The following is a 14,260-nucleotide window of genomic DNA, read 5'->3' on the forward strand; positions in this document are numbered from 1 at the left end:
CTATTTGAAAACGTAGACAAGATCCTATTAGAAAGATATATTTCATTGTATACGTCAATATTATGCTTATTTAAGCAACACAAAATACATGCATGCAATTAAGTAAATACTAGGTTTTGTAGCACTTGAAGATATTAAGTAAAGTTAAATTTCTTGGATGACGCCTATTGTAAAAATCTCTTTCTTGAGAAGAAGTTAGAATTTCTATTCATATATTTTGTAAGATAGGTCAGTTTGCATTCTTTGTATTTGCTGCAGTCGGATATGTCTGAGTCTGGTCTTTCCAGCAACTAGGCAACTTGTGTTGGTTGTGAAGACTCCAATCTGACAAATATTTTCAACTGAAATCACTTTTCAGTGACTTCACTGAAGTCAGATGGAACTGATCACATGCTTAAGACTGACCACACACTGATAATACATGTTGGTGGAAGTGACCAAAGAGGGAAAAAAAATAAAGCAATTTAAATTTATTTTCAAAATATCCAAATATAAGATATTGTAAGCAATACTGTTGTGGGAAAACTTCATGTTCACAGAATAGTATTTTCTTTTTAATTTGCTGATCATGTTCCTCTTGCTCTCCAAAGCTTCATATAACAACTAGAATGGTTTTGTTGCCCAGACCTTATATTACTTTGTATTATGTGTATTCAAGCACAGTGATCATTGGAAAGAAAATTAAATCTGGTCAAAATCTGATTAAAAAAAGGAAACATATGAAAACAAGAAGTTTCTCAGTTGTCAGAGAAAAAATGGGTTGTCTGGCTGAGTCACATTGAGATTTTGCACAAATTCCATTTTTAAGTAAATTCTTTTAGTAGGTCCTTCTAAACGTATACACCACTAGAAGTATTTTGTATGGATTTAATACACGTAAACACCAAATGACAGAAATAAATGTGCAGCAATCTAAAAAAAGAATTGAACTATGCAATTTTGCAACTCAATGAAGCATTAAAAAAATAAACCGCTTAAGCAGCAGGTTAGTGGTATGCCTTTCTATGAATTACTTGAAAGCAGAAGAGTCAATTGCATGCACTGCATGGTAAATACAGTTTATCAGAGAATGACCATTCAATTCCTTTCATAATTTTTTTTTTCCCGGAGTCAGACTCACAGATAAAACATAATTTCACAGTCGGGGCCAACTTCTTTGCTAAGCAGAAATACAGGGAAAGCACTGAAGAAAAAATAACTTTTTTTTTTTTTTCAAATATCAAAATGTAACATGAAAGACTGAAAAGAAGATTCTATATCCAAAGAATTTCCACATAGAAATCTACATGGAACAATAGTCCCATAATACTTTATAACAAAAATACAAAATTTCTATCATATTTATTATAAATGCAGATATCCTGAAAGACAACAAGGGATAAGAATTTAGATATTTTCAGTTTAAAGAACATTCCGATAGTGAAACTATCTAAAGAAAAATCATCATGCTTTCTCTCTACTTGAACGACTGCAGGTTCACAAGCAAGGAAAACAAAATTGAAAGAACCCCAAAGACCTTCTGAACAGATGGTATTGTTTTGCAGATCTGTATGATCTCTGTGCTGGTACACTATTTCCCACTGTTTGTCTGCCACCTTATTCAAGCTACAACATTAAAAAAAATGGAGGAGAGAGGGTTCGTTTTTTTTTTCTTCTTCTTCTTCCCTGGATAAGTAAAATCTCACTGCAGCCAATGTAGACTGTAAGTGCAAAGGATTTACAGCCTACACCAGCAGGTAAATAAACAGTGTGTTCAGTGGAGCAGAATTAAGTATCCGGCCAGAAGACAGGAAACCAATACTTTACAAATGGGGCTGTTTGATATTGACTGCCAGAGGCATCTGCATTCAGCTCCTTAACTACTATTACTCATGAATCTCTCCAGATACAGTTTGTTACCTTGACCCTAAGTAGCTCTCTCTAGTTTGTTTCTGCATTAGCCATGATGAATGCATTTTAGAAACTCTGACAGCCAAAGATTAAGTCAATATCAGTCACAGAAAAAAAAAGAAAATGCTGACCTTCTTCAAAATGGCTCGCTTAAGTTCTTATAGTAAACCAATACTTACCTACATAAGCTTCATCATCCACTGGCAGGGGTACTGACATGCAGAGGTAGGTATCAGACTGTTCAAAGAGAAAAGAAGAGAAATTTTCATTTTAAAATAAAAAGATGAAATCAACTTTATCTATGTCTGCTCAGTGAAGGGCAGGTCCTACAAAAGTGCCATCAAGGAAAAACACCACTTGCTTTACCGAGATATTTGTCCAAAGATTATGTAGGATGTCTAGATTACCGTAAGAAATTAATTCATTGCTATATTTTATTTATATGTAACAGACATTAGTCTATAAGGTCATGGATATGGCCTGTGGGTTGACAGTTATGCTATTATCTAATTTAAATTTTATTTTTCATACTTAAGGCTGTTTAAGAAGGAAAAGATCATCAAATACTGGCATTTGACTACACCTATAAACTCCAAATCTGACAGGACCTTCTCTTTCATGAGGACTGGGCAAAGCAGACAAAGAAAAAATTCCTCCTGCAAGAAGCTTCAACTTAATTAAAGATACTAAAGATAGGCTTAAACACTTTGGAAGCCACTGAGAAGGAAAGACAGGTACAATGATGATAACAGTATGTGATTACACAGGGCAATGATGTGCACAGATAAGAAACTGACTTTGGTGTTTTGGTAGATGATGGTAAGTATGAACAAAGATCAGCTTATGCAACTGATATGAATGCCTTTGTGAACTCTAGGTATATGCATCTACAGAGTGAACACTGAACATGCAAACTGAAAAGGAAATAGTCTTCTTTTTTATTTTGCCTGGATTTGGAAGTAATTTTTTTAATTTTTTTTTTAAACTTCATTTGAACCTTATACCCAAACTTTGAAAGTCAACAGCAGAAATGCTTCACAGTATGACAGAAATAAAAAATAAACAGATTCTTTGTTTTTAACACAAACTTGAGTTTAGTCACACAAATTGCCTGGGCTAAAAATAAAGACAACATGCACTTTTCTGAAAGTATTGTTTACCCAATTACAAATTAAATTAGTTAAGGACAGAGTATTAGGATTGAACAGAGACATAATGGGATGAGATTTTATAACTTGTGACTTAATGTCTACACAAATTATTAGAAGTTTAAACGAACTCATATTTGTCTTTCTTTTCTTAATCAAAGATTGTCATCTGGAAGTTGCAAATGTATTAAAACTGGTACTGTGCTACTTATTTACCTGAGCTGTTGGAGAACTGTCATGTCTCTTTGGCTTGCTGTTATAACACATCTACAAGTAGCAACTGTCTCAACTGAACATCTTTCATGCTCTCTGTTATCTCTCTCCAGTGCTTATAATCTATTTTACGTAATATATATATTGTGTAGTTTAGACACAGTCTCTGTTAATCTGATCTGCATTTAAGAAGGCTCATGTATTAATCTGATGGATGAGTGAAAAAACAGCAACAACAAAAAGACTTACTGCTCTGGAGAAAAAAAATAAAAAAAAGGAATACTCAAAGTCTTTTACTTTCCATCTATTTGTTATCATTTATATTGCCTTAGGATAGCCACTTTCAGATTGTTCTCCAAGGTAATCTGAAGCAAATTCCTCCAAACAGTGAGTTTTTAATAGTTATTTTAGCATGATGAGCCTGTAGATCATCAGTACAGGCAAAGCCCTGAATTGTTCCAATCCCATTCTACAGAAGGCATAGTTTTATATCCCTTACCCCTTTTCTTACAGTAGTTCCATTCTACCACCTCATATTATTTTCAGTTTGTCCTCCTCTTTCCTAAAAGCAGAGAAACTAAGAAACAAACCTGACAAATTACCCTAAACACAACCTCCTCTTAAAATGTTCCCAACAGCTGTAAAATAAAAAGCAAAGAAGCACATTTGGAGAAAAAATATGCCAAGATAATAGATTAATTTAAAGTAGTATTACAAATCAATGACAAAGAACTATCATTATCTGTTAAACATAATCTGGACTAAAACTCCAAGCCAAGAACCTCTCATTATTGCTGTGAACAGGAAAACATTCTAATTTTTGCATTACTACTCTCCTGCCCTACTTCACAGAATCATCATAGAATGGTTTGGGTTGGAAGGGACCTTAAAGCCCATCTATTTCCACCCCACCTGCCACAGGCTGGGATGTCACCCATTAGACCAGGTTGCCTAGGGCCCCGTCCAGCCTGGCCTTGAACACCTCCAGGGATGGGGCATCCACAGCTTCTAGCTGGCAACTTGTTCTAGTGCCTCACCACCCTCATAGTGAAGAATTTCCTCCTAACACCTAATCTAAATCTCCCCTCTTTTAGTTTATAGAATCATAGAACATCAAGAGTTGTAAGGGATCCACGAGGATCATCAAGTCTCCTGGCTCCACACAGGACCACATGTCTGAGAACACTGTCCAAATGTTTCTTGAACTCCAACAGCCTCAGTGCTGTGACCACTTCCTTGGGGAGCCTGTTCCAGTGTGCGACCACCTTCTCGATGAAGAACCTTTTCCTAATATCCACCCTGATGCAGTCTCATGCCATTCCTATCCTTGGGTCCTATCACTGGTCCCCAGGCAGCAGAGCTCAGTGCCCGCCCCTCCACTCCCCTCATGAGGAAGCTGTAGGCCACAATGAGGCCTCCCCTCAGTCTCCTCTTTTCTAGACTAAACAAACCAAGTGACCTCAGTTGCCCCTCATGTATCTTGAAACGTATGTTTCAAGTATAAAACTATTCCCCCTTGTCCTATCACTATCTGCCTGAGTAAAATGTCACTCTCCATCTTTTTGATAAGCCCCCTTTTAAGTACTGAAAGGCCACAATGAGACTCCAGGGAAACTTGAAGCCTTCTTTTCTCCAAGCCAAACATGCCCAGCTCTCTCAGTCTGTCTTCATAGGAAAGTAACTCCGGCCCTCTGATCATCACCTTATGCTCCTTTTATACACATCTACTGTTAGGTATAGTTAGAGAAAAGATGACTTGTTCAAATAGATCATGCAGTCAACTAATGCGATCATTCTGAAGTCTTTGTCATTACTGGCATGAAAACTCATGCTGGCACAGTTGAAGGGATTTTCAATTTTAATTTTTATTTATTTATTTATTTATTTTTAACATACAAGCCAGGTTTTATTTAGCTTATAAAGAAAACAAATGAAAAATCAGCTAATGGGTTCAAGAAAAGAAATTCTGGTAGTTTATCTTGAATTGTCAATGTTCTAGACTTTAAACACAACAACAGTAGCACCCTGACACTCAAGCGATTCAAAAGACACACTCCATAATCAACAATAATTCTGTCTCATTTTCTCTATCTCACCACGAGGTAGGTCTGTGAGTCTAAGTGCATGCATTTGATCAATTATGAAAGAAATTGTTATGTAAACTTCAAAAGTATTTAAAAAGCAAGCACAGGAAAAAAAAAGTGAGATTGCTGCACTATGCAAAACTGCATCTATTCAGAGGTCTAAAAAAAAAAAGTTGAAAGATGAGATAAGAACAACTTTCAAAATGCCACAACTGCATTTTAAAGCATACTGGAGACAGGGGAAGGTAAAACCTCCACAGTTTTTCCCTTCCATCTCCTGCCCTCCTCGCACTCTTCTATTCATTAAAGGAAGAATCCTTGTCATTAATGTCCATTATTGACTCATAATTACATTATTTCTCATAAAGCTCTGTTATTGACATTCACTGTGCTGGGGTTCAGATTCATACTTCACTGAATTCTACTTTTTGCAGAATTTCACCATAAGAAATAAGCAAGTCATTCACACAATTTTCTCCAGAGTCAGAGTAAGTCTTGTGATCTTTGGACGAAGTCTCAACTTGACTGTCTTAGATAAACTAGAGAAAGTGGTGCCAGTAATTTATGGGTATCTGACAGATTTGCTTCCTGTTTTATGTATTGTTATCTGCTACGGTATACCCACACAAGCCAGAGATGAGAAGTTATAACCAAGGGTGTCAAACTTACTTAGTACTTAGAAATAAAACTACAAACTTGGGTATACAGGTATCACAAGTCACTGCCACCCTACTGGCAGAAGCTCAAGATAAGCAAAACATACAGAAGATGCTCAAGATATACATATACAAAAAAAAAAAAATCACAGAAGAAAACAAAAAAACTTGCAGTATCCATTAGACAAGAGCAACTCTACACACAGCCTTTCCACACTAACAGTATCTCACTAAATTACATCTTTTATCACTTTTTGCACTTTTAGCAATATTTACAAAGTTTCAAATGAACATTTAAGAACTCAACCAATACTGTACCAAACTAATGTAGCAAAGAAGAGCTCATCCAGACTCAAATACAGTAGTGATTAATTTAAAAAAATCCCTATTTTTAATGAAAAGAATGACTTAAGATACAGTATTAATTGCACTGCAATATTTTATCAGTATTTCTTAAGTTGATTTGTAGCAAACACAGATATTCACAACAGCAAAAATGTATTACTGGCAGAGTAAATGTTTACCCTGCATTCTCAATAATGCTTTCACAAAATAGCCTTCACTTTGCTTAATAGTACTGGGTTTTGTATTGGGTTTGCTCAAATTGAGCTGATCCCATCCCCTCTTGGAAGATAAAACACACTGCTTCACATTTAAATAATCAGTCCTTGAATAGTATTAATTTACTATGAAGAGCAATAATTTTTATACCGTTCTCAAGTATATGCTATCATTATAGAATGTTTTCCTCAGAACTGCAAAAGCACCACAGCCGTCCTCTCCACAGCTCCTAAATGTCTTCCATCCTTCAGCACCACACCAAAATTATTCTTCACATGACATATTAGTGGCATTTTTTCTTACTGTGCAATTGGAATAAGCATTAAGAAAAACAAAACAAAAAAAGAATATTTATGTACTGCAGGTATTTTCCCCCCACTTATAAGAGGTGGTAGTGTTTGAAAGCACCAAGAAATATAAAATATTTATTAACCACTATTCTACTTCACTGGTTTTCAGATTTGTATTACTTGAATATACACTTCAGTGATGCTGCTCACAAAAGCTGCTTGGAACATTTTCACAGGCATGTTTGTGTTTGACATTTGTGCCAAAAGAATGCACAACACAGGGGCAGATTCTCACAGTTAGCAAACTCCTAACCCATGTAAAGTAGATGGTTCTCTCTGATTCACTCACAGGGCAGCCAGAGCTATAGAACATAAGGCAAAAAACAACTACAACAACAAAAACCAACAACACCACCAAGTCACTGAGTATAGGTAATCATTAGAAGAAAATGCAGGGTTTTTCATAGCAACCCTTCCCACTGCCTAGACAACATGAGATACATTCTCTTAATGTAGGGGCACACAACTAACCTAACTATACAAGGATAGACATTGATCTTGGTTCCAGACACGTTCCAATCTTTCTACAAAGAATTACACCACCTTCATCATAATATGGAGCTACCTGTGCAGACCATACAAAATCTTTTGGAGTTTTTCTCTTCCATCACCTCCTGCCATTTGGAAACGTGTACGTATTGCTCTTTGAGACACCTATGCACTTTATATGTAAGCCCCTGCACTAAGAGAATTCAATGATTCCTGCAAAAAAGGCATTCCAGAACAAGAGTGTGAATATTCATAATCTAGATAGACCCTTCATGGTAGTATTAAAAATTCATGTCAATTTCAGAGAATACATACAGATGGTTAGACTTTTCAGGATCCAAAAAGTTTGTTTAATTTTTAGCATCTGTTTTCAGTGAGAATTACTGAGAAATACCACGGACTTTGGAAAATAAAACTAGATGTAACTGCCTACAGGGACACTATGGAAGACCTCACTTCAGCAGCAGTATTATTTCAGTAGTTCCCATTCTTTTTCAGGTCTGGGGATATTTTTGACTAAACAAGCAATAACTCAAGCCCTTCTAGAACAATTCTTATGTTACATGAACCTTCTGATTGTAGGTCTACCGCAGGTCACACAAGTCCACTGGTCATGAATTATAAACAAAGCACTAAATAGTTCCGTTAGACACCTTTCTGTTCACTAACTGTGATTCTAGACAGAAATATGACTGTCATATTTGTGAACCACCAACAAAGAAAGAGGACAGAATTATGTTTGTGAAGTCTACTCAAGGTATCAATCTGCATCCAAGCGGTGAATTCAGCAATTTGTAATCCTACATTTTGCTGGGAAAAGAGAAAGCTGGCATTTAAACTTCCAGTTTACCTGAGTTTAGAGTACAGTCACAAAAATTAGCACTTCGCAGTTCTAAGGCATGCAAGTAAATTTAAAAAACAGAATCTGAAGACACAGTAAACATGATACAGTTTTCTGAACAGCTACCTAGTGCCATCGCAGTTAGCTAAAGTTGTGCTGTCTAGTCTCCAGCTGCCTTACTCTTTTGAAAGCACTAACTTCCAGTATGAGTTGAATCTTATTTGTCAACCTCTCACAAATGTAGTTGTTTCAGAAAATTTGAAATGGTGTGTAGCACAGAAGTTTATTTAGCTAAACATATACATTTTTTTGTGAGGCTGTGTTTTAATCATTAAAAAAACTGAACTCAAGCTTACTTAAGTTACCTGACATACGTGTTCAAAATAAGATAGTCGATCTAATGAGAAACAGTGAGATGAGAAACAGAACTTCTAAGATAAAGCATATCTCAGAAATTTAGGAGAAAATCTCTTAACATAACCATTCCAGCAGTTCTTGTGAGCAGAATGCACTGACAAACTCTTACTAAGAAACTTGCAGAGCTCCCAAGTATCAGGTTTCTCACCTTCAGACGGTCCTAATGCTTTCTAGTTATCTAAATTAAAAAAATAGTATGCAAGTTGCAATTCAAAGAGTTTTGTAGGAACAAGTATTTCCAATGTCAAAGAAAATGACTAAGAGCACTAATTAAGTTAATTGGTGGTAGAAGGAGGCAGAAGAGTTGAAGCTGTTTCATGATATAATTCATGGCTTATGGAAAATATCTTAAAACTGTAAAAATTCAGCCACTGAGTTTGTAGACACAAGTGGCAACTGGGCACTTAAATGTGGTTTATAAATACCTTTTTCAAGAAGAAGCAAACAGCCCAACCCTTTTTTTTTTTTTTTGGAACTGTGGCTGTTCAGCAGTTGTCTAAGAGCCTTTTTCCATACGCACTATTATTTTTATGTCCTTTGTGAAGGACATGACGTAAAAGTCTTTCACATCACAAAAAAAAGACACCACTCAATTTGTCAGATTAACCAATTGCTGATCTAAATAGAAGTTCCACTTCTTTGCATTAAATCACAGCATAATGATCTAGCCGAAGTGTAAGATTTTCTTTTCACATGATAAAGAACAGACAATATGGAATGTACTAGTGTTACTCTACAGATACCATTTTTTTCCTCTAGAATTTAACTCATTCACAACTTCTCTAATAATTCTGCTTTTTATTTATTTTTTAAATCTTTCCCATAAAAATTGTTAGAATTCAGAACTCAGGAATTGGATTTAGTTACAACCAAAATAACAATACATCTCGAGAAATCCACTACCAAAACATCTAAAAATTGCACTTGTCCCCTTGCTTATTGGCATCTTTCATGAATAGAGATAAACTCACAGATAGGCCCTGGAATAACAAACCCATATATGCTTCTTTGTAACCATCAGTATGGACAACTTGCAGATCTGCAGTCACTGACCACATAAATCTGCCAATAATTAGGGCCAAAAGACACATGAAAAAGATAGCAAGGTAGTAAACTGCTACTACAGAAGAATTTCCTCTCTAAAGACGATTATTCACTTCCATTTTCTTTCTGCCACAAGTGAACAAACAGCACTGAAACCAAGAAGCTGTTAGTTAATTCCTTCTGTGAACCACAAGAAAATAAGTAACAATGACCGGAAAGGCAATATTTGCTGTATATGTAAGAGTTTAAGCTGTCTAAATAGCAACCAGGTTTCCGGTTCAGCTACTGTGAGGCAGTGTGGAAGGAGGAAGGGAAATGGAGGGAAGAAGGGTAAAGAGTTGGTGAAACAAAGAAAGGAAAATATGAGCTGGACAGCAGTATATAAGGCTAGGAGTTATTATTACCTTTTTAAGAATTAGTTTGGAAAGTTGATTTCTACTGCTGTCTGTCTTCTCCATCCCTCCCCCAAATCTACACTAGGGCGTAACATTTAAGTTTGTGTAAAAGCTGTTGGATATAAGCATACATGCATGTGAAGAGTATTATTTCCCAACAACTATTATAGCCTTAACTAAAACTTACATAATTACAAATGCTCACCTTGGAGAATTCAAAGTACTTTTCACTCTCTCTGAAAGGGATGCTTAATGTTTTGTTGCAGATAAGTTAGATAAAATAGAGGAACAATGCTTCTGTTTGCACTTACTGGAATGACATCACTTGCTCTAAATTATATGTTCCAAAGGGATGGTCCCCAATAACTGAAAACCTCATTTTCCCTTCAGTATTTTTTGAAAGTGCTATCTGCAACAATGAGTCATCAGCTACTGCAGCACAACATCCTGCTCTTTCCAAGCATCTGCAGCCCTTTAAAATGGACGTACAGTCTTTCAATGAAATATATAATTCCCTGCATTGCCTCACTGAAAATAATAATAGAAAAAAAAAACATTGTTTATCTTGCTTAATGAAACTACATGTGACAGTGACAGTAGAAACACAGACTTTTAAGTGAATCTTAAAAATGTTAATGTTACAACTCTTAACTAGTTTCTTGGATTTTAACTGATCTAGCTCAATAGATAAGCAACTTCAAACACGAAAGAGTATAGAAATATAACTGATTTCCAGTAGCTTTTCTGGAATATTTTAAGGTTTAAAATAGTACGTCAAAAGTATTAAACTTGTGAAATGCTTTCTGGTTGTTCTCTCTCAGCTTGTCAAAGTTGCAGCAATGTTCAATTTCATGTAACTAAATCCACTGAGGCACCATCTGATATTTGGTTTAAGCTCAAATTCTAAATTTTTGTCTCACTAGCACAGCTGCATATGTTTCACTTTAATAAAACTCATTCTTTTAATAAGCTTCAGCAATTCAGCTTATGAAGCCAACATATTACAAACAACACTAGTCAAATGAAAAGATTTTTCAATCATCTGAAATTACTTTTCAGATTCCTACTTTTCTCTGGACATACACTAATCTACAAAAGTTACTGTTTTCTTTGTTCACTTGTTCACTTTATGTTAGTGATATTTTAGGCAAAAATCTATTTTTCTGGCCTATAAAGAAAAACAGTAAGTGGCAAAAAGAAAAAAAAATAATTTCTTTCACCTGCTTAGGCGTCACTCCAGGCATGCGAATGTCCAGTGCAAAATCTGACAGTCCAAGTGAAATCACTGGCCTGTCACTTCCAAGGCATTCACTGGAAAGAGATCTAGTAGCATCTTTATACCTTAAAAAGAAGGAGGACACATTTGAAAAATACTGATTTTTATTCTACCTTTCTGGAAGAATAGGTCTTCAGAACTAGAAAAGAAGTTTGACAACATGGGAGTAAAACTGGCAATTTCACTTCTTTATGTTCTCTAGAAAACATTTTAGTGAACAATCAGATGGACTAGTCTGGAAAACTTTAGCTGAAAATGTAACCTGTCATTTCATCTAGGTAATTGTCTGAGGTAGACGGATGTATAGACAGAATTATTTCACTAGAATATGTCAAGTAGTGTTATTCACTCAAGACAGAGGTATTTTTGGTTGTTTTTGTTTTAAGACTATGTATCTGTTGTATAATTCAATACAAATTAAATCTAAATAATGTGTAAAGGGGAAATTTTTAATTCTAACAGCATGACATATATAGCAATCCCCATTACAAGCAGAAAAGCAAAACAGCAGGTTTTGACAATTCACATGAATATCAATACCTATATTGACTGCAATGTATAAACAAATTAAAAAAACAATACAGTAAAATACTTTCAGGATAGCAAAAAGGCTATTTCTCTTGTGCACCCCACATTCAAGTTTGCCTATGCAATTTTACATTCGGCCTCTTCCTTTAAAGTTTCCCAGACTTTCCAAAGTAAATTCATTAACACTTTTTTAATAAAAACATCATTTTATACTGCTAGCTAGCTAGGGTAGGTGAAATGTATTTACTTACTATGTAAAGTCTCAAATATACCTGTAGCATTACGTAAAACATTATTAATTATAATTATAACATTATTAACAATATTATTGTTTTTATCAACCTGATGGTAATCATCCTAAACTCCCATTTTAGAGCTACCTCTGGAAAAAAACAGAGTTTCTATCATTAATATGACGAGAGTGCCATTTAAATTTTTGCAAATAAAACTCAGCACAGATGAGCAAAACCAAACAAATAACATACACATTTTTGCCTAGGACATGCTTTTTCATACTTTCATTATATAGTAAGTGACCTCAGCCCTAAGAAACATGCATTCAACACACAGGGTCTTCCTGCATAACCCACCTCTTGAAAACAGAAAGTGGGCCTCTGAAACCCAAGCAGTTGTTTTGGGAAACAAGAAACAGTATGAGCAGGTTGTTAACGAGGCCAGCCATGTCCACCCTGCTGTTCCTGGCCCGATTAAGGGAGCAGAAAAAGGGCAGTGCAGCTCGATCAGCTGTGATCCTGACAATTAGACAGCAGCAGCAGCATCAATTCACTACTTCATTATTATGTGCTCTGCAGGCATCCTCCAGCTTCTGACAGACCATCTGTCTTGGAAAGTGATGAACTGTAAATCTGGAAAGTGGATGACGCTATGTTGTCTTTATTATTAGCTGTAAAAATCTGTTGAAGGGTCTTCCCTTGGAGATTGATGACACCGTGCCTTCGTCCACTTAAGGAGCTGAAACGAAGTAGCACTCCTGATGCTTTCTCCCCAGGTTGTGCAGTTAAATCTGCATGTTCCTTATCAGTCCTCGGTGCCAGAGACTCCCAGTGGCATCACAGAAACCAGCGTCAGTCATCTTTCAGAACCTGTAAAAATAGAAGCAGATAAAGGATGACTAACACATGACAGCATTAGTCCTTAGCAAATCCCCATTGAGGATTTTTGACACATTAGGAAGTACTTTCACAAGACAGCCCAACCCAGTGAAGAATGCTCCACGTCTGTTGATTCCTCCTTTTCCTCCCCCCTCCTCCATACAGAATCCAGAACTGATACATTCAATATTGATGCACAGAACTCACTCTGGAACACATTTTACATAGTTGGAAAAATCCCCAAGAAAACATTAACAGGCAAAAGGCAAAATTTGGAGCATTTCGTAAATGTTCTATTAGCAGCTAAAAAAGCCAAACACTGATACAGCAAGAACCAAGATCTACAAATGTTATCAACTATCGCTAAATGTTTTTGCATTTATAGCAGGCTGGGATAATGTTTTATTTTTAATACAACTGTACTATACCATTATGTCATTAATGTATCTGCTTCTTGTATACTGTAGTTATTATTTTCATCCATTTCAGATAATTGATACTAACAAATTATTTCCAGAAATACTAAAACAAGAACTATTGAGATCAGAGTGCTTTATGTTACTTGAATACTATTTCTAAATTTTTCTCTTACGGTTATTTCAGCTTAAGCCATTACTCTCCTCATTACTTTAATTAACTTCAACTGCCTTTATCTCCCTACTTTAGTTGATTACACACTCAATTTCAAAAATTTAAAAGGAGTTTATAAGTATGTTAGAGAGTTATAGTGTGTGTTACTGAGAATATATACAAATGGTTGAGGGTATTTTTGAGCATTACAACTCCAGCAGAATAAAAATTTCAAGTCATAAATAAAACCAATCTTTAAAATGTATTATTTAGTAATTCTTTAAAAATAAATATTAAACACAAAACCAACATAAATAAAACTACCTTCCAGGCCCTGAAAAACATGGTCAAAATATTGCTATAAGGATAAAGAAGCAAAAAAGGGTTCTGAAATGAATTGCTGTTTCAAGAAAAATCACTTCCATCTCAGGGCATACTCACTGAAAAGGCTTCTAAAAGTGCTTATGGATAGACTAAAATCCATGCTGGCAACTTGCCTGAAGTTTAGCAGCTACACTGCTTTTGCACTGAACAATATTTAAGAGATAACAATTTAAAAACTTTATTAAATTAACCATTATTAAACTTGAATCTATTCTTCACTGAAGAATGACACAAAAGATTCCATCACAACTAAAAATAGACTTCATCTTAGATTTCGGCTTGCCAAAAACATGCCAAACCTG

At 35.4% G+C, this 14,260-nt stretch overlaps 1 protein-coding gene across 16 annotated transcripts in view; it reads right to left on the minus strand.

Moving 5' to 3' along the window:
- Positions 1-14,260, minus strand: part of PAM (peptidylglycine alpha-amidating monooxygenase) — a 140,846-nt gene that overhangs the window by 72,994 nt on the left and 53,592 nt on the right. For all 16 annotated transcript variants that reach the window (XM_080572790.1, XM_080572788.1, XM_080572789.1 and 13 more), the window contains 3 exons: positions 12,483-12,995; positions 11,309-11,429; positions 2,070-2,127 (listed from right to left, as the gene is read on the minus strand). In XM_080572790.1, coding sequence (XP_080428916.1) covers positions 2,070-2,127; positions 11,309-11,429; positions 12,483-12,574 — 271 coding nt within the window. In that variant the 5' untranslated portion in view covers positions 12,575-12,995. The remainder of the gene's footprint in view (positions 1-2,069; positions 2,128-11,308; positions 11,430-12,482; positions 12,996-14,260) is intronic.

This window comes from Anser brachyrhynchus, assembly GCF_964034855.1.
Source record: "Anser brachyrhynchus genome assembly, chromosome: Z".
NCBI lineage: Eukaryota > Metazoa > Chordata > Aves > Anseriformes > Anatidae > Anser > Anser brachyrhynchus.